The sequence below is a fragment of the Fusarium verticillioides genome, chromosome 2 (assembly GCF_000149555.1).
Source record: "Fusarium verticillioides 7600 chromosome 2, whole genome shotgun sequence".
NCBI lineage: Eukaryota > Fungi > Ascomycota > Sordariomycetes > Hypocreales > Nectriaceae > Fusarium > Fusarium verticillioides.
This window is the reverse complement of record NC_031676.1, coordinates 276,732-296,020: the sequence shown is the minus strand read 5'-3', so window position 1 is coordinate 296,020 and position 19,289 is coordinate 276,732. Positions and strand designations below refer to the sequence as shown.

The following is a 19,289-nucleotide window of genomic DNA, read 5'->3' as shown; positions in this document are numbered from 1 at the left end:
ACTCTGTTTCACAACGTCAACTGAAGGATCACAACAGCGGTATATACAGCTCTTGTTCGTTTTCGGAAATGGATTATATCATAGTTGTAGGAATCAATAGTTGGAGCGTATGAAGTGTATGGAGTTGGGAAGGAATCCGAAATATCAAAGGACCAGCCTCCTTTGCATACAGACTTGGAGTTTTCCAATTTCTATTTAAACAAGAACAATTCTCCTCAAACGAAAATCAGACCACTCCAAGTTCATCAACTCTTTAGTCCCATCAATTCTTCCAAGTACCTCTTTAGATTCTCAGTCCCTCGAAACTCCAAAATGCCATCCTCAGAACTGATTTCTTACGACGAGGCCCAGAACTCAGCCTTCGACAATGTCCTCCACCGAAAATCAAAAGAGTCCAAAGGCGGAATGCGAGCCATGATCAACAAAGACAACAAAGCACACGCCGCAGCTGTCGATGAATACTTCCAGTTCTGGGATAACAAGAAAGCCGAGGATGAAGTCGAGGCTGTACGACAGGAGAGAACTGATAACTATGCCAGTTTGACAAGACAGTAAGTTCCCCTCAACTCTAGCCTTTCACTGTTACTGACTTTGAGAAATAGGTATTATAACCTCGCAACTGATCTCTACGAGTACGGATGGTCTCAGTCTTTTCATTTCTGCCGTTTTGCCTACGGAGAGGATTTCAACCGCGCTATTGTTCGACACGAACATTACCTCGCTCATAACATCGGTATCAGGCCTGGTATGAAAGTCCTGGATGTTGGATGTGGTGTTGGGGGACCTGCTCGAGAAATTGTCAAGTTTACTGGTGCTCATGTTACTGGGTTGAATCTCAACGAGTATCAAGTCCAACGGGCAACTATATATGCTGAGAAAGAGGGTCTTTCTGATAAGCTTAGATTTGTCCAAGGAGACTTTATGGTAAGTTGCATTTGACCGAATCTATGTTGACTTACTAACGATGTGGTAGAAAATACCATTCCCGGACAACTCTTTCGACGCCGTCTATGCCATCGAAGCAACCGTCCACGCACCCTCCCTAGAAGGCGTCTACAGCGAAATCCGACGAGTCCTCAAACCCGGTGGTGTCTTTGGCGTCTACGAATGGCTCATGACAGAAACCTACAACAACGACGATCTCGAACAGCGCCGTATCCGTCTAGACATCGAGCAAGGCAACGGCATCGCGCAGATGTTCAAGATCGACCACGGTCTATCAGCCATTAAAGCGGCTGGTTTCGACCTTCTTCAGCATGAGGATCTCGCAGCTACAGATGACGGAACGGCACCGTGGTACTGGCCTTTGGACAGTAACATGCGATATGCGCAGACTATCGGTGATTTCTTTACGGTTTTGAGGATGAATAAGTGGGGGAGACTTGTGATGCATAATGTAATTGGGGCGTTGGAGGCGTGTTGGATTGCGCCGAGGGGGACGAGGAAGACGGCGGATAGTCTTGGTCAGGCTGCGGATGCGTTGGTTGAGGGTGGGAAGAGAAAGTTGTTTACGCCGATGTATTTGATGGTTGGGAGGAAGCCTGAGGAGGGCAAGTGACGGTGGATTGGTAAGACGTTTGCAAGGGGCAACGGAGAGCTATGGAGAGCTTTTAATGGAAGACTATTGGTAAGGGGTGGTATACCCCATGGAGATAATAGATTAAGAAATCGATATTGATCTGCTCAGTCAAGCAAAATGTTTCATTATTAATCGCAATTATTACTTTCGCCTCCTTATGCATTGCAGAATCTCGATGCTCATAAGCCCAGGGTCGCATCCACTCTGTGAGCGATAGGGCTGGCCGCATCATACCTCTGTAGCAATGAGCAAACACAGCAGGCCACTGTCAACCCTGCAAAGCCATAAGCGGACTTAATATCAGTCATAAATATGTAATCCCCGATATTTGCCCATGATAACCTCCAGGTCTCCATGTTATTAAAGTCCCCACGTGTTGAAAGCTTAGCCGTCTGGCTTATCGATAAGGCTTAGATCTCCCTCCAACGGCCGCTCAAATATCCACTGCCGATAATCTCACCAAGCCTCCGAGACCGCGCGTCAATGACCAATTACCACGGGAAAAGCAACTCCCGGGTGGGAACACTCATCCAATGACCCTAAGAAGGGAATATTGTATGAATTTACGAAGGCGCAGCTTGTCGGAAGATGAGGAATCCGAGCTGTGATGTTTTTATTTTTGCTGCTGTACCCGTACGCGCGCTGAAATCTCGGGATAGCTCAGCGGGATCTGGGGGGCTGGGGCCGATGTGGGACAGGGCTGAAATACGATTGTTTCAGAATGGGGAGCTTTATTCTTAATATTCTGCGATCAAAAATGCTAAAAAGATGGGATAAAAAAGACAGGGCTTGGTATTGTAGATGATTACGGCATTGGTTTCTAGGCATTTGAAGCTCACAGCTTGTTTGGGAGCAAGTGATCATCAATGCCCAGCAAATGGAAGCGGCCGTCTCACGTCATCATAGTCGTGACGGTATAGCTTAGACCCCCAGACCCCTTCGCATCACTCATCAGTGGCTGGCCGCCCCCTGCTTCTTCTCTGCAAGCCCTTTTTTTAATCCCCGTGGTTCCCCCCTCTTATTCTATTTTGCCTCCCCTCTCTGCTCTGTTTTTTTGCGAGTTTAGCTGGAACACGGGCGAAACAATTCCAGCGATAAGAGCGTCGTTAGCGAAACGAAGCTGCTACGAGATATACGAAAATTTACCGAGATACGATATTTTACGATTGAAAAGAACGATAAGGTGATAGAGTGCCATCTTTTGAGTGGCTAGCTATCTGGAGCTCAATCGATATCGTGGCGTACCTTGCAGCTGAAACATCAACAAACCCGATACGAGACCCGAGATCTATCAAGCCACGATGTTGAAAAAGAAGGAAACCCTCACCATCATCACGCCCATCCCGGGCTTCATCCCGCGACAACTCGCCATCGATCTTCTTCACTCCCACGGCGAGATCATCACCCTCAATCCCCTCGTCCTGTCGCACAAGCCCATCCCCGCCCCTCGCCATGCCGCCGCCGACGAGTACTACAGCACCTGGTACGAGATCACAGAGCGCATCCAGTACATCCCCGGTCTGGGAAAGATAGGCTCCGGAAAGCTCACGTTCAATGGATGTTTTCACGATATGCCGTGGGGTATGCAGTCGCATATTTATATCCCGCTCGGTATCGACATGAGGAACAAGTACCGCATTATGGGGAACCAACCGGGCATTGAACCGCCGGAGCAGCCTGAGCTTGGACTTGAACAGCTTGGTGCGCCGAAGGAGGGGCTTTATCTTCGCACTGATGTCGAGCTCAAGTGCAACATTACCCTGATGGGTTTCGTCAAGGCGGAGTCGAGAAAAGCTAGTGTTGATATGGTTAACCGTATGGTTAAGAAGGCGGAGTTGCTTGATGCTGGTCTTTTAAAGGCGATGTTTGAGGATGGAAAGCTCAAGACTTATAATCCTAATGATCGATCGGAGGCGAATCAGGCGAAACAACATGCTTTGAGACAGCAGACTATGCAAGAGGGTCAGTTCGCTGCTTCTGCTCCTCCTGGACCTGGACCCATGAGCCCAGGTCCTTCTTACGCTCAGCCCTACGCATATGCTCAACAGCAACAACAACATCTCCAACCCCAACCTTCACCAACATACCCCTACGCCCGTCCCGACGCCACCAACTCCCAATATCCGCAAAGCCCATATGGCTACCACCCAGGCCAAACACCTCCCCCAAACACCCAATACCAACAACAAGCACCGCCCGTGCCACCAAAAACCAACATCCAGAGCTTCCCCATGGAACTCCCCGGCGATTACTACCACCCACAGCAATCGCCAAATCTCCAACAGCAGCCCAGCCCTGGACATCCACCTAGCAACTATCGTAATTCTACGGGGTCGTATGACCCGCGATGGTCGCAGTCTAGTCCTTCGGCTGCTGACTCGCATCGCGCGAGTATGTATTCGCAGCATTCGGCGGGATATCCGTCGCCGGCGCCGGCGCAGCAGAGTTTTGCGGCGGAGTTACCGTCGCATAATGAGACGTCGGAGGAGCATAGACATTGAGGCATGGAAAAAAGCAGCCGGTCATTTTAGTGATGATACATGAGATAGGCGTTTCGATTGGGATGGATACCTTTTGCTAGTGAGTCAACAATGAGTGGTAGAGAATATTTTGGAGAGAACAAAGCTGTGTATTTGAGTCTGTTGATGCTGAGGGTGTTGATGATACCCTTTTGGATAATAAGAGAAATTGCGATTGACACAATGGCTTGTGTGAGGTTGACAGGTGATAAGTCTCAATGTCTCCTCCATTCAAATGGCTCCCATGGAAAACATGAAGAAGTCAAGTAAAAAGGATGCAGCTTCCATTACGATTCCAAACTATTGCTGTACCGCTAGTTTAACATTCTCGGATAGTTTCGCGAAATCCGGCATTCGGGTCGTTGCCGGCGAGATAATTCTCAGCCCTACGGACGGAGTTCACCACTGTGGACTTTGGTGGAGTCGGGATTCAACAACATTCTTCGGCGACTTTGCACATCAGAACCAGGGGATTAAGAATGAATTTGTCAGTGATAATGAATCGTAGAGAACAATGGATTTGTAATAGGGATTGATGCATCGCCGGGGAGGGTTTGAGTTGTTGATATAAGAAGCATCACCTAACCCAAGGAGATGATCAAGACTCAGAGCTTCCCCTTCTACTACCAATCAAACAACTTCCCTTGAGCTTCAGCCCATCCTTTGGTTCCAAAATGCCTCCTATTAGACAGCCCAAAGTGGAGCCTTTACCGCCCGGAATCGACCTCACCAACAAAACAGCCATCGTCACAGGCGCAACAGCAGGCATTGGCCTCGAACTCTCCCGCCAACTCCTCCATCTCAATCTATCGACCCTAATCCTTGCGGTTCGAAATGTCTCCAAAGGCGAAGAAGTCAAAAAGGCACTTTCGGCTATCAACCCTAAAGCTGTTGTCAAAGTGATGAAGCTTGACACTGCCGACTACGCCAGTGTGAAGGCTTTCGCTGAGATGTTTAAGAGCAAGCATGGGAAACTTCACTTGCTTATGTTGAACGCTGGAATAAGTGATATAAATTTTGAGCTTGCGTCTACGGGGCATGAGAAGAACTTTCAGGTTAATTACTTTTCTAATGTTCTCTTGACATTGCTTCTTCTGCCTATCCTTGAACATACCGCTGAGATTGAGGGAGCACCTACGCGCATTACATGGACAGGAAGTCGCATGCATTTGCAAACAAGCCTTGCCAACAAAGTCCCCCTCAAGAAAGATGAAGGCATATTCGAACATTTCGACACACCGGATGTCATCCCCCCTCTCACCCGCTACGGCGACACAAAGCTCCTCGTTCTTCTCTTCCAACACGAACTCGCCTCTCGCTACCCTCCAAAGAAAGTTATAATCAACCACTTCTGCCCCGGTATGGTCGATACATCTCTGACGGACATTCTTCCCGCTTATATCCGCCTTCCAGCGCTGATGCTTAAAGCTCTGCGTGCGAGATCGGTTGACAAGGCTGGATGGATCGGATTACATGCTGCGCTTGTGGTGGGCGACGAAACGCATGGACAGTTGCTGGGGGATAAGGAGATTGCGGATTTGGGTGATTTTGTACCGTCGGAGGAGGGGATGCGGATTAGGAAGTTGTTGTGGGAGGAGACCGTTGGGGAGATGAGAGGGTTGACACAGGTGCCTTCATGGATGGAGTGATCTGCACTTTGCATTTACCTCCCTTACAAGACCATCGCATCTTACACTTTGCATGCAAGTTTCTGTTCTAAAGAGTTTTGACTTGGTGTATGTAGATATGCTGAAAGAGAACGTTTGTTGATGGCGATCATGAGAGGAAGATGGTCCTTAGGGGGCAAGAAAATATAAGACCAAAGTTTAGGGTGGGAGAATAAACCCCTTAAAAGATATCCTGAACTAGGCCTTAATTTATACTAGGTTACCTAAATCTTTTTATCATTTAAGCTTAAGGTCCTGAGTTTTATTTCCCCCCTTAGGCACCTAATACCACCCCAGTCGCAGCAGCTACCTACTTCCTAGATATCTATTCCAGAGTTTCGTTGAAGTGCGAAGCTCGGAAAGAGACAACCTCTAGATCCTTAGGCTGCTAAGACGGGTGATAGGTAATTCTTTCCACTTCTTGATCTTCTGTAAACCACCTACATCTCCACGGACATGCATCAAGCCAAACTTCCTTCATCATCATCATTCACTTCTAGGCACAATCCAAAATGTCCAACAATGCAGAATCGAATAACATCGATAATTCCTTACGCTTACACAGCTTCTCCTTGGACAGCATCAAGCCAGACCCTGCCAAATTTGCCAGGCATCGTCTCGAACGACGCGGCGTAGTCTACTGCTGGACTGACGACGACAAAAAAGAGTTTCAAACGAGACTTTTGCACCGATATCCAAACCCGGTAAGACTTCCCTAAACATAGACTAAATGGCACAAGTATTTTCATCATTTAGGGTCAAATTTTACCCAAGTTTTCTTGCCTTCCCCTGGGGCGGGGCAATGTCATGTTAGAGAGCAACTGGACTAACAGTCACAGGCCGATAGCGTCCTTGATCCCATCACCATCCACAGAGAATCCCACTACCAAGAGCCTCCCTACATTCCAGGAGAGTATAGAAGGGTTCCATTCTTGCAAAAGCACCCCGCTCACCCGTTTGCGGTCGTATTACAGGCCATGAAGGCTTCAAATCCGAACTGGAGATGTGATAATGTCGACATCATGGTCCAAAGCGATCTTCTAAACTTGATCTTCTCGTGGATGCGGGGTGGTGACACCTCGAGCCTTGCGATTGATGCGTCGCTGGTCAAAAACACGCTCTTCCTTACACTCTTTGAGGACGAGGAATCATCCCCCGGCAATGAGGAAGATGAACCTTCAGATACTACCTTCATGCCGTCACCTACCAGCGTCGGACAACATCATATCATATGTTACCCATTCGGAGGCCTCAAATTACTCGTCACCACGCCCGGCCATATTATCCACTCCGCCCACTGGGAAGGCGAAGTATGCTTCACCCGAATACTGCCGACCAAGGATGGGGAGCCTGATTGGGATTAGGTCCTCCCACTGTTATGGTTCAGCGGAACACACACGGGTGTATCTGGCTCTGTCTCCGACGGAGTCTTCAAAGAAGAGAGACAGTGGTATGTAAGCTCGAAGATAACACTATGGAGGCAGCAGGCCGATACGAAAAAGTATATGAGGGTGATGGTCTGGATCCTCCGGCACATACATATAATCACCATGGGGCGGCTGACCAAGTCATGTTCGATTCGCTTTGAGGGCAGTGGCAGTGACAAAAAGGTACATATCGATTCTGTGTCGTGGGTACACCACTTGCCTCTTTTGTTTGGGGAGTTGTGGGAGGAGCCATAGCGATTTTAAGAGCAGTATCAATGAGAACTTGCACATACTGCGAGTTTGTTATTGACAAAAAGAGTTAGGTAACTTAGCCTGGTTTTCTTGCTCCCCAAGGCCTCTCTCTCTTAGACTTAAAACCTTTCTTACTCTTACGCGGAAGGCCCATCAAAATCGCATGACCATATAACTTCCCCGGTCGTTGGTTATACGCACCCGAGGAACATCGTCTAGCCTAGAATTCAATAGTCTACTGTCGCACGGAGGTTATTTTCCAGGGTCTGGGGTCTTCAGCTGTGTTGAGGTTGACGAATTGAGTCCCTATTGGTCCGGACATGAGCGTGCATCTAATAGTCTCCTCGCTTACGGGGTTTGTTGGTGATGTTGCTGTTGGCTTGGCATTTTATGACCCTGGGGCTCGGGCTAGCGCATTCAATATTGTGATCTTTTTAGAATAGCTTACAACTCAAGAAAAATGATCCGATTTTTTCGGTGTATATAAGTTGAAACAATGGGTGTGTGTGTTCTTCATTTTCTGTGATTGTTATCCTGTTTTAGCTGGTAAAATGGTTGCGTTCAAGTCCATCCTCTTTCTTCTCGCCTTTGGCACAGAGGCCCTCGGTGTAACAACCGAAGTCATATGCCAAAGCCAATATGGCACAAAGAGCATCGCTTCGAATAAAGTCCCCAAGGCTACTTTGACTGTGATGAACCAGATCACGGTTATTAAGAAGGTCATTCGAAAAGTCAACGTTGTTGTCGTGCCCAGGGCAAAGACTACCACTGAGACGGAGACGGAGATTCAGGTGACTACGACATATGCTGATCCGGATGTCGAGACTGCTACTGAGACCGAGACTGGTGAGTTTATGGAAGTTGAAGCGAGTGATTTGGGTGGTGCTGATTGTTTAGATATACAAACCACGAATCGGGTTATGCTGCTCGCGAGAACTTCGACATCGGTAACTTCAACAACCACGACCAAGTACACCACTGCCACCATCGCCGCACCATCTGGCTTCGTTCCCATCAAAGAAGTCCAAGGCTACGTCGCCAGAGTCAAGGCCCGAGGTCCCGTGCCAAGAGCTACAACCGCGTATCTCCAGCGCATCGACTGCACCAAGAAGATTCCCTCCACTACGACAAAGACTATAACCACCACTGTCAAGGGAGCGCGAATCACCCTCAAGCCCAAGACTGTTACGAAGAAGACTACGAGTATCTTTGTCATCACGGTTACGGAGTATGGACCGCAGGTTACGGAGACGGAGACTGAGACTTTTACGAACTTGAGGGTTAACCTTGCTCAGAGGACTCAGACCCAGACGATCCCTGAAACTGGTGAGTACACCCACTACCTCTATACTTTTAATGCTAATAGGCATAGTCACCGTTGAATCCATCGTCCCAGCCGAACCCTTCTACGCCGCCTGCTCTGCCAACAATCTCGCCAGCACAGCCAACGGCGGCAAGAGAATCGCCGACTTTAGCGCTTGGAAAGAATACAGAACCATTTCCATCTCTGGCCTTAAGAGCGCTTATGCATGCTGTGTTGAATGCCAGAAGAAGCAGAACTGCTTGATGAGTCGGTCAAGTGCTGGTGGAGCAACGTGCTGGTTGTACTTGACGCCAAGTGATGATGCTTGTTCAGCGCAGGTTAACTGGCTGACTTATCGTACTTACAGTGGTGTGAGTGTGGAGTGGACTTATAGTAATGGACCTTGTGGGAGGGCTGTTAATGGGCTGGAGTCATCTTGATCATCGAATCTGAGCTTGGCCTCGAGGTCACATTGAAGGGGACACTACAACGAACGAGTAGCGCGAAATAGAATATAAGTTACATAAAAAACTAACGAATATTAGAATGAAACCATGATATCAACTCGTCGTAACACCATCACATCCATTTGGCGTCACTACTCAATCAGAACCTGCTTCTCCTTCTTCAAGCTCTCAACAAAACTAATCGACACATTGAGAGTCTGAGCGACAACATCAGGAGGAGTCAAAGCAAGCCACTGAGTCAAAGAGATATCCGCAACACGATCAGACTTGTAGACTTCAATCCAGATAAGATCCTCATCCTCAGAAGTATTCTCAATGTAGTGTCTATAACATATCAGCATCATCTTCACACACAGAGACTAGAAAACTTACCCAGAGTTATCAGGAAACGCAGCAGTGTCACCCGCCGAAAAGTCAAAAGTCCTCGCCGCTGCATTCCCTATAAAAACCGTCGCCCTCGCCTTACCCTGATGGAAATACAACCACTCCTCCGCATTAGGATGCCAATGCAACTCCCTCAACCCACCTGGCTTAAGCGTAACAAACGTTGCAGCAAGAGTCTTGGACGCAGGGAAGTTTGTCGAGTCGATCTTCCAGAAGTTACCGCCCGTGCCGCCTATCTTTTCAGGATCGTGCTGGAATGTGCGATACACGAAGGAGCTGTTTCCTGAGAGTTTGCCGGCTGGCCCGTCGGTTACGTTGCGCGCAGTTGGTGTGCCGGGGAGGATGTAGGGGTTGGGGGCTGTTACGTTTTCGAAGACGGAGGCGTTGACGCCGAAGTTTTTGGCGAGGATGGATTTGGGGGTGTGGTTGATCCAGTCGTCAACCATGAAGGTTGTGCTGACTTGTTAGTGGGGTTGTGGGATGAGTGTAGAGGTGACTTACCCGATCTTGTCAAAGTCGGCTTCGTCAAAGACTAGGAGATACTCGTTCTCATCGGCGAGACCTTGAACGGTGTGGGCTGCGCCCTTGGGGAAGTACCAAATGTCACCGTAGTTGAGGACTTCTTCCTGATAGCGCCCAAACTCATCGACAGCAGAGATGAGGACCGAGCCGTTGTACACAATGCCCCATTCAGCCTGCCAAGTCATTATTTGGTGATTGAGACGGAAGTGTTAGACTTACGACTTTATGCCAGTGAAGTTCTCGGATAGCGCCCTTGACGAGATGCTGCTGAGCACCAGAGATGTCATGGCTGGACGGCAAATCTTGGATGACCTGTTCACGGACCCAACCGCCTTTCAAGAGACGGGTCTTGGAGTCGGAGAAGCTCCATTTGAGGTTGGGAACAACGCCGTTGTCAGTGGGTTGCTGACCCAGGTTGTCTGGGTTTTGGAGGTCAAGTTCCTTGTTTGTGCCGCCTGTCACTGTGTAAGTATGTGATGATAGTTAGAGGGTATTGGGTGTTTGTAGCTTACCTAGAAGAACAGCACCTTTTCCCTTTCCATCATAGGGTTGGCCTTTGTCAAAGCCGGGTTGTTGAGTGTCCTTGGGAGCAGCAGCAACAATGTTCGACCCAAGGCACAAAGCCAGGGCAGAAGAAAAGAGTGATGCACCCTTCATGGCAGCGATCAAACTGGTACGCAAGAACGAACAAGCTGAAGAAGGGCAGTGATGAGAGGATGGATGAAGAAGGTGGAAGGATGAGGACTTCTGTCTCGCCGGCGACGTCTTATACCCTCAACACCACAAGCTCCATCACGACATCATGCATACAACACATCCAACTAACTGGGAAATTACGAGAGGCGTAGCTGAATGGCAATCACACCCTGGACACTTATACAAATGACACTATGATAAGTCGCGCTGTCTGAAAGAAACAATGATCGGCATAGCTGCATGAAGCTATCAAGGAAATTGCAGTACGAATTCTGAGGGTGGATGGCGTTTGCTTACCCTGAACACGACCATTTTGAAGACACAAGACATCGGATAATCGTTGCAATATGCCAATAATTAGTCAGTTCAAAAATCTTGCCTGAATGTACAATTAATTCTTATAACTACGGGAACTGATACTGGAATTGATGGACTCTACAGGAGTCTTCCCTCTCAACAATTCAGTTGCATCGGGTTAATGCCTTGATCTTGGTTAAATGTAACCTTCTACCGCACACACCCATCACAGCTAAGAGCGGTACTGATGATCGACACTCCGCCTGCCAAGACGGATATAAGCGCGATGGCGGGCAAGGATTAATGTAGATCTGGGGTTGACGACATAATTAGTGGATTTAACGCCATCGATCCGCCGGATTTTAGTGCGGCTCAACGTGGGTTTGGACGAACCAGGGCCCCACGCTATAAGCATACATTTATGGTAATTCATAGTGTTGCATTGCCGCTCCGCATGTTCCATGATCTCAGGCCCAACGACTTCTTACGAGCGCATTTCCTTGGTAGCGAATTGTATTGTTAAGGATACGTATTAAGGGTAGGGTACTTTAGCATATTGTTTATTCTGTAGTCTCTGGATGTCGCAGCTCGGTATGGCTCGCCGCGGCCCCTCGGCGTGGATGCTCGCAGCCTCACAAGGATCATACTCGCAATCCAGACTAACAAGACGTCTTCCCAGACAGTCAAAGCACCTTGAAGATCTGTCACAGATCTAGTCTAGTGAGAGAATAAACGTATAAGTCATTTCCCAAAGGAGATGTTTGGTCTGTCTACCCCCACCGGTATTTCCAACTGCCGGGGATTTGTGTCAGGGGTAGCTGAGCTCGCCCAAGCTAATGGGTCAAGGCTGATGTTCATTGCCTTACGGATGGAGTAATTCCGCACTATGACTTTTTGAATGTAAGGCTGTCTCAGCGGGATGGTAAATACCACGCGATAGTGATGCCATTTGTTAGAGCTGTTGATCCAAATGCCCCGGATATGTGGGATGGAACTGTGCGTGAACCTTATCCTGGGTAAGCTTGAACTCAATGGGTGTAACGAGATGTAACAGATTGCCAAACCCATCTAAACATCGCCTGTAAGAAGAAGAACAGAATCTGTACCGACTGAAGTTCTTCCTCTGATGTTCGTTGGTGCGCGATGCCGTCCGTAGCTCCAGTGCTAGGAGTAGCTACTCTCCGACCGAAGCCAAACACTCAACCATAGTTGGCCATGCGGACAGCCCCCCCCCCCAAAAAAAAAAAGCGTGATAAAGTGCTTTAGTCCATGCATGTCTCAGCTCGAGGTAACCCAGAGAGAACGCAATGCTCCAAACAGGGTAAATGAGTGACGCTACTCTGCCAGATTGACAACCATCAGGGGCATCACCGACAACCCACCACTCCCATCCCACGGACGATCGGGAGGTCGGTAATTCAGTCCCCCAAGCCCGAGAGTATGGATTAATGAATTCTGGCTAGATTTGTGCAGATCAGTCCTGTAGTCACCGGGTAGTTCAGTTCCGCTGCGCTTTTGTATGCCCTCCTTGCCAGCACATCAATCAAGCTAGACGAGAGCAGTCAAGACTGAGGAGGAAAACGTCCTGAGAAGGAAATTGTGATAGCCGTGGCAGAAGAAAACTCATCATGAGGTTCGATTGTGTCTTTGTGAGGCTTGATGATACAATCTTCGAGAGTGATGCCGAAGAAGGAGATGGAGAGCTGGAATCAGGAGATCAGTGAGAGGAATAGAAGAGAACAAGAAAACGTTGTGAAGGAGAGAGAATCTGGGTATATAACACCAAGAAACTCCCTCAAACTTTCTCATCATCCACTCACACCATCAACTTGCTCACTTCCCACAATCCACTGAGCTTCCTTACAATGCCCTCTCTCATCTCCATCACGGCCCTTCTAGGTGTCTTGGCCTCTCAAGTCTCAGCATCTCCCGCCAACATCGCCAAAAGAGGTCTCAGTCTCCCTCCTCTGATCCCCAAGATCCCAGGAGTGACTGAGCCTCTTGCTGACAACGCTCCTCCCCTGCCTATTCTCCAACTTCCTACTCCTCCATTGGATAGCCCCCCTTTCAAGGTCTCCAATATCAAGCCCAAGAAGATTGGATACTTCTGGACTGGTGCTGGTGATAACAAGCATGCTGATTTCTTGGTGACTGCTAGTCTTGATGATGTAAGTTTGCTGAGTCCATAGTGTGAAGTGTGCTAACAGGCCAGGACACCTTTGGCGAAATCATTGACATCACTGATGTCAACACCAGCGGTAACTCACCTCACCATCTAGGCAGCTCCCTTGATGGCAAGACTCTCGTCGGAGGCGGTCTTCTGTCTCTTCTCAAGACCCAAGACACTGCCTTCTACTTCGACACTTCGGACCCATACCATCCCAAGTTCGACCACAGCAACCGCGGTATTCTCGGCTCCATCGTCGATGAGATCCGCGCCAAGCCCGACGGTGGTTTCTTCATCACTTACATGGGCAGTGCAGTCGGTACATCCCCTGGTCGCTTGATCGAGACTGATGCCAACGGTAACATCATCCACGAGTGGCCTGAGGATGTTGAGGGTACACTCAATATTCTTGGGGAGCAGTTCTCTCCTCATGGATTGAGTGTGGATTTCGATAAGAACATTATTCTTACTTCTGACTTTGTTGTTCCGATCACGATTCTGAAGCCTACTCTTGGTATCAAGAAGGCTGATACTCTTCGCCTTTGGGATCTCAAGTCTCGCAAGATCATCTCTACTATCACTATTCCTAACGTGAGTTGCCCGAGTCAAGACAGAAATGCATCTAACAGTCACAGGGCCAAGGTATTCAGGACGTCAAGTTCATCCCAGGTAACAAGGAGAGTGCAGCTCTCGCTACGTAAGTCTCAACACTCAACACTCTTCACCAAATACTAACTCAGTGTTCCTAGTGCTGTCGGACCCGGCCAAGTCTGGATCATCTACCCCTTCCGCAAAGACTCCAAGGGCAACCAAGGTGTCGCCGAACTCCTCTACGATCTCGGCGACAAAGCCAAGGACTCTCTCGCCATCTACTCCGACATCACCGACGACGGAAAATTCGCCTACTTCACCATCACGCTCGGCAACCACATCGCAGCTCTCGACATCTCTGACCTCGACAACGTCAAGCGTCTTGATGATCCCGATGAGGAGCAGCCCATCATTGGACCTCACTACGTCAAGATCTCTCCTGATAAGAAGAACCTCCTCGTTACTGGCTATTTTGTTCAAGCTGGAGATGTAAGTTGTCATTTCTGTGCTCTTTGATGGATTTGTGCTAATGTTTGTAGATTTCTATTGTCAACACTCCTGGTGATTACAAGGGTCACTGGATTGACATCAATGATGATGGATCGCTTAGCTTCAACCGCACCATTGACTTTGAGAAGATCTTTACCAAGACTCGTGGGGGTGCGCGACCGCATAGTGTTGTCATTTTTGATCTGACTGATCCCGAGAACCCTATCTATTACTAGGGAGAGCAATGACCTTGTGGCTGTGGAGTGGTTATTCAGAGTGGTATGGTCTATTGGGCTTGATGAATTTCGGTTGGATGATGGACTGGATGTTTGTCGCTTTCGTATCTCTATGAGGCCTTCATTTAGGGATATACTGTGGCGCTTCCCTACGTACTTACATGCACTTCACAATTGAGTCTTTAATTTGGTACTTAATTTACTCATCCGTTGGACCGCCCTGACCTTTACTCTGTAGACCCTGGATCGAATGCGGGCATGCCTTGGGCCACTATTCCCCCCAACACCTCCACTGTAAGGCAGTGGAGACGTTGACCATGTACAGCCATGAATAGGCGTGGACGGCCGCAAGAATAGGCCATGATCAGCACACCTCAGCCCCCCGCCAGGGCTTATGAGTAAGTGCAGCCAACAAGTTGCAGGGATAAAAATGTTGGCCGTCAGTGGATGTTTCACGAAGGATCCAATGCGTGACGTGCTGTTTGTCTTAAGCGCTCACCTCCCTGCTAGGCTCGTCACTCATTCAACCATTTCTTGTCTCTTTTCTGAGTAGCCAATTTGACAATCATCTTACAACAACATGTCTACTTCAAGTCCTCGACAAGCAGCATCTCTAGAGACACTGCCTCCAGAGATTTTAATTCCCATCGTAACACGCCTTCCAGGGCTCGACATTCTCTGGGACCTGATCACGGCATCTCCTCACGTCTGGCGTCTCTTCAGCGACCATGCCATCACCATCGTCGAATGCATCCTCTCAGGTCCCAATGCAATAATACCACCCGAGATTGCAGAGCTCATACGCGCTGCCATACTCGTGCGCACTCGAGCAGTTCCTTTTGAGAGCCTGAATGAATTCCAGGGCCGGTTCTTACGCAAAGTCGGGCGCAAGTGGAAGGGCAGCGACATGGAAGCCCCTCCTAGACCATCCCCAGATGAAAAGCTGAGCCCTGGATGCTTGTCGACTGCGATGCCCTCTGTCGAGGTTCTTCGATCCGTTGTCGCAACCGCTCACCAGATATCTGCCCTTTCGCAAGCATGCTTGACCTCGTTCCTTGATCGGGTGAGAGATCCTGGCTTCAGACCTTTGCACCTGGGCAATCCTGAAGACCGGTACGATCGTCATCATAGACGAGGACCAAATGGTCAATACATCGAAGCCTGGGATCAGGTCTTTGCCGGAGAACCGGTGAGTGTGGTTGATGTAGGTCAGCCCACGTGGGTAGAAGAGATGCGAGTCGTGCGAGCTCTATGGTACATTCAGCTCGTGGGTGAAATGCGTCGCCAGATGGGCAGTCTAGAGTGGCCAGCTCAGGATATCGAGGGTCTGAAAGAAATGAATCCCGGCGATGACCGCCATAACCTTGGAAGCCCATACCCCCTGTCTCCCGAAGAAGTCAGGTCTGTCATGGGATATCTGGCAACCCTTGGGGAGGCGAAGCAAGATTTATTCTACCGACTACCCCGTCCTCCTCGTTGTGAGAGATGGACTACAGCTTTGCCCATTCGAGGTGAGCGATACATGGAAATCGCGGGATACCGGGAGGATGGCCGCCCTATCAAGCGGAGCAAGTTTACTGAAGATCGGCTTTGGGGCCGGACCCCGGTGGCACTGGATGGAGACGCCCCTGGAATGTCAATCTTTGAATGCTTGGCCAACCCCCCCTCTCACCCTATCAGCGCATCTCCCCTGGAGGGTATCAAGTTCGACTCGTTCCGCCCGTTCGGTCTCGCAATCTGGGATGCGTGGAGGATGTATCATTTGGGTCTACACTCCTCAATACTCGAAGGCCAACGACGCTTGCCCCATGATGCCTTTTATTTCTTCGCTTGGGAGAGTATTCTTCCTTCTGATGAGGTTGCAAGTGTCAAGTCCAATCTTCGGGCAAGGAAGAAATGTGTGTCTGAAGAGCGACAGGCGCCGTGAGGAGAGAGAGAAGTGTTGGGTATTCAATATCAAGCTGTGGACATAGATAAAACGATTCGGGAACTTGTATGGTTCAGATACTTGTTCAATACTACTAGGAATTATAAATCTTGGAAAGCCGGGCGTGCCAAGGACGTAAAAAAAAAAAAAAAAAAAAGCTTTATCCTATTCTGTTCTTGGACCCGGAACACGATATGCTATATACTGAGTAAACTGACCTGTCCTAGGATTCTATTCTAAACTATGAGCAGGGTACTTCAGCAGACGACAGAATATCCTAAATATTATCCCTCTTGGCTTACAGTTCCTCATGGAGATGTGTCCATCAAGCTCGAGAAGCGTCAACGATATGAAACAAAAGCATGACATGCCATTCCTCTTGTTCACGGCCGACCTCAGCACCAGTAACCTCAAAATTACCCTCAGGAACAAATACCTCGACTTTGTTAATAACTCTTGCCCCTCCAAGTCGATTCTTGTGATTGATCAACATGAAAGCTGCTCCTGATCCATTGGGGCTACCCAGGATGGCGTAAAGCTCCTTGGGATCCTTTTGATGGGTGATGACTATTCTTTTCTTCCATGGTCCCAGGGACTTCTTCTTGTGGTCTCGCTCATATTTGTTGAGAATGGCCTGGAATACGATCTTGAGTGTGGCGCGGTTCACAATCTGGGCGCGGATGATGTATTTAAGATCTTGGACATCCCCGCCCGATTCAGAGCAGACTCTGTCCTATCGCCCAAGTTAGAATAACATCTGACTATATTGGCTTTTGCATTTCTTACCCACTGCATCCAAACAGCATCGCTCCACTGGTATCAGAGGTTAACAACCACAAACCACAAGAACCCAACTCTTACCTGTTGTATATGGGTGAGAGCTGTTGTCTCCTTATCTATTGGAGATGATTGTTCCGCGGCATATTTTACCCCGACGTTATGGTCGGCAATGATGACGCCAGGGTTCAGAGAAAAGGAACTCGCAAAGTTTGCCCCGGTAGGCTGTTACGCGTCAGCACCCATTGCCTCTTGAGATTGACAAGGTTGTTCTGCATCAAGTTGCACACCTGACCTACCTCGATTGCTTTCACTTCAGCTTCGTTTAGGTCTAGAGAACCATCGAGAAATCCGGCGGGATCAGAGTACCAATCACCCCCTCCAAAATTCACCCAGTTATAGTGGTACAAGCTGGTAGGGGCTCCGATACCCTTCAACGCCTCGTTCAAACGATCTCCAAATGTTGGATTTTGGTTTGCAAGTTTATTCCAGCCTTCATAGTCCTCTAAGCCATGTTTCTGGAGATATGAAGGCGACTCTGCAGACTTTCCGTTCTTGGTCTCAAGTGCTGCTTGAGTCGCCTTCATATCACAGTAGAGTGCTTCACCCTTTCTGAGAGCTTTCTCATACGGATCCGCGGGTGGGTTGTCTTCCCGTTTGGAGACGTGAGCAAGAGAAGGGGAGTAGTAAAAGTCATTATCAAGGGCAACTGCACCAGGATCTGAAGAGAATAATCGGAAGGATGGGATAAACGAGAAACGGAGGAGAAACAGGGAGAAAATAAGGAGGGAGATTGAACTCAAGGTTAGCCTCCATGAGGCACTGCGTTTGGTATGCATCGTGGATAGTTTCATGAGCTTTCAGTGAAATTATAAAGAAGATGACATAGGATAATTCCGTCATTTGTCTGGACTGGCAATGAATACATAGTTATAGTCTATTACGAAGATCAGCACTAGATATCAACTTGAGCAACCAAACCACCTTGCAAGACAGCCTCGAGTCCAGACGGATTCTTGGTGCCAGGGCCGAGTTGGCATAATTACCGTAACAGATGGGGGCGATTGGTTGCGTTGTTTCATTGATCCTACTGCGCCTTACATTGTTGGTTGTACCTTGCCAAAACCAAGTCATGAGGCTTTTTCTGCCACTACAAGGAAGGGTCAAAGATAGAGTGGGCGTGTTGTTGGTTGTGATCTTGAGATCTTCAGCGGCGCTTCAAGTGGTGCTGTGATTGGTGGCTGCAAGGATAGAGCCGGGCCGCATCACCGACCCAGGCGTTTCATATACAATGTCGGCAGTTTATTTCGGGTCCGTGAGGTTACACTGGAGGATTCTTTATCCTGTAAGCTTAAAACCAACAGCATCGGAGGTATGCCGCCTTGGGAGTAGAGCCAACAGTATCATATCATCATGTCGTAACAAGGCAGCCTCTTTGCTTGGCCTCCAATCAGAGAAGCACGGCATGACTCTTACAATGGGAATTGGTTCCTGCATGATCCAACTGCAGCCACTTCTTGATTTTTGTTCTCTACCCTGTCCCATGTCTTGGCCCCCAATGCTTGTGTTATTTACCGCAGTCTACCGCGCGGAAGGGTTCAGTATCAACGGTATCATTCGCTGCCACAAGCGCTCTCCTTCTTCAGGGTGAATGCAGCCACTGTCTGACCATGACTGGACTAGCGAGTTGCTAGGGAAAGCTTGAGTATTGAAGGCCATTCTCAGCAAAAGCATACCAGAGCATTCGAATCTTGCTGAGTCCACAGTGATTAAAGCAAATTCTGTCATGCCACGGCCCTAATTTCGAAATTATTGGAGTTGAATGTTACGCTATGTTGGTTCAGCGAAGCTGATCCTCGATAATCATCAAAGCGCCTAATGCGCTCGAATGTGCTGTGGGCATTTCTGACTGGGGCAACTGCAAGCAATCTTTGAACGATCCAAATAATTTCGCGGTGTGACCCTCTTGCATGGATATTCTGAGGTATT

The 19,289-nt window shown here is 48.7% G+C and overlaps 10 protein-coding genes across 10 annotated transcripts; 7 read left to right on the top strand and 3 right to left on the bottom strand.

Moving 5' to 3' along the window:
* The first annotated feature begins 121 nt into the window (after positions 1 to 121).
* FVEG_05904 (sterol 24-C-methyltransferase) lies at positions 122 to 1,731 on the top strand. The gene is made up of 3 exons (XM_018894132.1): positions 122 to 551; positions 603 to 924; positions 974 to 1,731. The coding sequence occupies exons 1-3, from the start codon at positions 313 to 315 to the stop codon at positions 1,556 to 1,558; spliced, it is 1,146 nt and encodes a 381-aa protein (XP_018751135.1). The 5' UTR covers positions 122 to 312; the 3' UTR covers positions 1,559 to 1,731.
* A 792-nt stretch (positions 1,732 to 2,523) lies between these two features.
* FVEG_05903 (hypothetical protein) lies at positions 2,524 to 4,296 on the top strand. The gene has a single exon (XM_018894131.1). It carries the CDS (start codon positions 2,881 to 2,883, stop codon positions 4,078 to 4,080), a length of 1,200 nt encoding a protein of 399 aa, XP_018751134.1. The 5' UTR covers positions 2,524 to 2,880; the 3' UTR covers positions 4,081 to 4,296.
* Positions 4,297 to 4,772: 476 nt separating this feature from the next.
* On the top strand, positions 4,773 to 5,806 carry FVEG_05902 (hypothetical protein; the record flags this gene model as incomplete). Its single annotated transcript, XM_018894130.1, has 1 exon — positions 4,773 to 5,806. One exon carries the CDS (start codon positions 4,773 to 4,775, stop codon positions 5,745 to 5,747), a length of 975 nt encoding a protein of 324 aa, XP_018751133.1. The 3' UTR covers positions 5,748 to 5,806.
* Positions 5,807 to 6,277: 471 nt separating this feature from the next.
* FVEG_05901 (hypothetical protein) lies at positions 6,278 to 7,129 on the top strand (the record flags this gene model as incomplete). Its single annotated transcript, XM_018894129.1, has 2 exons — positions 6,278 to 6,469; positions 6,605 to 7,129. The coding sequence occupies 2 exons, from the start codon at positions 6,278 to 6,280 to the stop codon at positions 7,127 to 7,129; spliced, it is 717 nt and encodes a 238-aa protein (XP_018751132.1).
* Positions 7,130 to 7,974: 845 nt separating this feature from the next.
* Positions 7,975 to 9,319, top strand: FVEG_05900 (hypothetical protein). The gene is made up of 3 exons (XM_018894128.1): positions 7,975 to 8,290; positions 8,342 to 8,770; positions 8,817 to 9,319. The coding sequence occupies exons 1-3, from the start codon at positions 7,996 to 7,998 to the stop codon at positions 9,185 to 9,187; spliced, it is 1,095 nt and encodes a 364-aa protein (XP_018751131.1). The 5' UTR covers positions 7,975 to 7,995; the 3' UTR covers positions 9,188 to 9,319.
* A 26-nt stretch (positions 9,320 to 9,345) lies between these two features.
* On the bottom strand, positions 9,346 to 10,777 carry FVEG_05899 (hypothetical protein; the record flags this gene model as incomplete). Its single annotated transcript, XM_018894127.1, has 5 exons — positions 9,346 to 9,538; positions 9,587 to 10,054; positions 10,100 to 10,293; positions 10,340 to 10,575; positions 10,633 to 10,777. The coding sequence occupies 5 exons, from the start codon at positions 10,775 to 10,777 to the stop codon at positions 9,346 to 9,348; spliced, it is 1,236 nt and encodes a 411-aa protein (XP_018751130.1).
* A 261-nt stretch (positions 10,778 to 11,038) lies between these two features.
* On the bottom strand, positions 11,039 to 12,839 carry FVEG_15759 (hypothetical protein). The gene has a single exon (XM_018904951.1). The coding sequence runs from the start codon at positions 12,179 to 12,181 to the stop codon at positions 11,855 to 11,857; it is 327 nt and encodes a 108-aa protein (XP_018751129.1). The 5' UTR covers positions 12,182 to 12,839; the 3' UTR covers positions 11,039 to 11,854.
* A 139-nt stretch (positions 12,840 to 12,978) lies between these two features.
* FVEG_05898 (hypothetical protein) lies at positions 12,979 to 14,809 on the top strand (the record flags this gene model as incomplete). The annotated part of the gene is made up of 5 exons (XM_018894126.1): positions 12,979 to 13,281; positions 13,326 to 13,871; positions 13,916 to 13,977; positions 14,030 to 14,360; positions 14,411 to 14,809. The coding sequence occupies 5 exons, from the start codon at positions 12,979 to 12,981 to the stop codon at positions 14,594 to 14,596; spliced, it is 1,428 nt and encodes a 475-aa protein (XP_018751128.1). The 3' UTR covers positions 14,597 to 14,809.
* Positions 14,810 to 15,097: 288 nt separating this feature from the next.
* On the top strand, positions 15,098 to 16,686 carry FVEG_05897 (hypothetical protein). Its single transcript, XM_018894125.1, has one exon. The coding sequence runs from the start codon at positions 15,177 to 15,179 to the stop codon at positions 16,521 to 16,523; it is 1,347 nt and encodes a 448-aa protein (XP_018751127.1). The 5' UTR covers positions 15,098 to 15,176; the 3' UTR covers positions 16,524 to 16,686.
* An 89-nt stretch (positions 16,687 to 16,775) lies between these two features.
* On the bottom strand, positions 16,776 to 18,206 carry FVEG_05896 (hypothetical protein). The gene is made up of 4 exons (XM_018894124.1): positions 17,600 to 18,206; positions 17,385 to 17,525; positions 17,310 to 17,336; positions 16,776 to 17,256 (listed from the first exon to the last, which is right to left on the bottom strand). Exons 1-4 carry the CDS (start codon positions 18,152 to 18,154, stop codon positions 16,849 to 16,851), a joined length of 1,131 nt encoding a protein of 376 aa, XP_018751126.1. The 5' UTR covers positions 18,155 to 18,206; the 3' UTR covers positions 16,776 to 16,848.
* Positions 18,207 to 19,289: the final 1,083 nt, after the last annotated feature.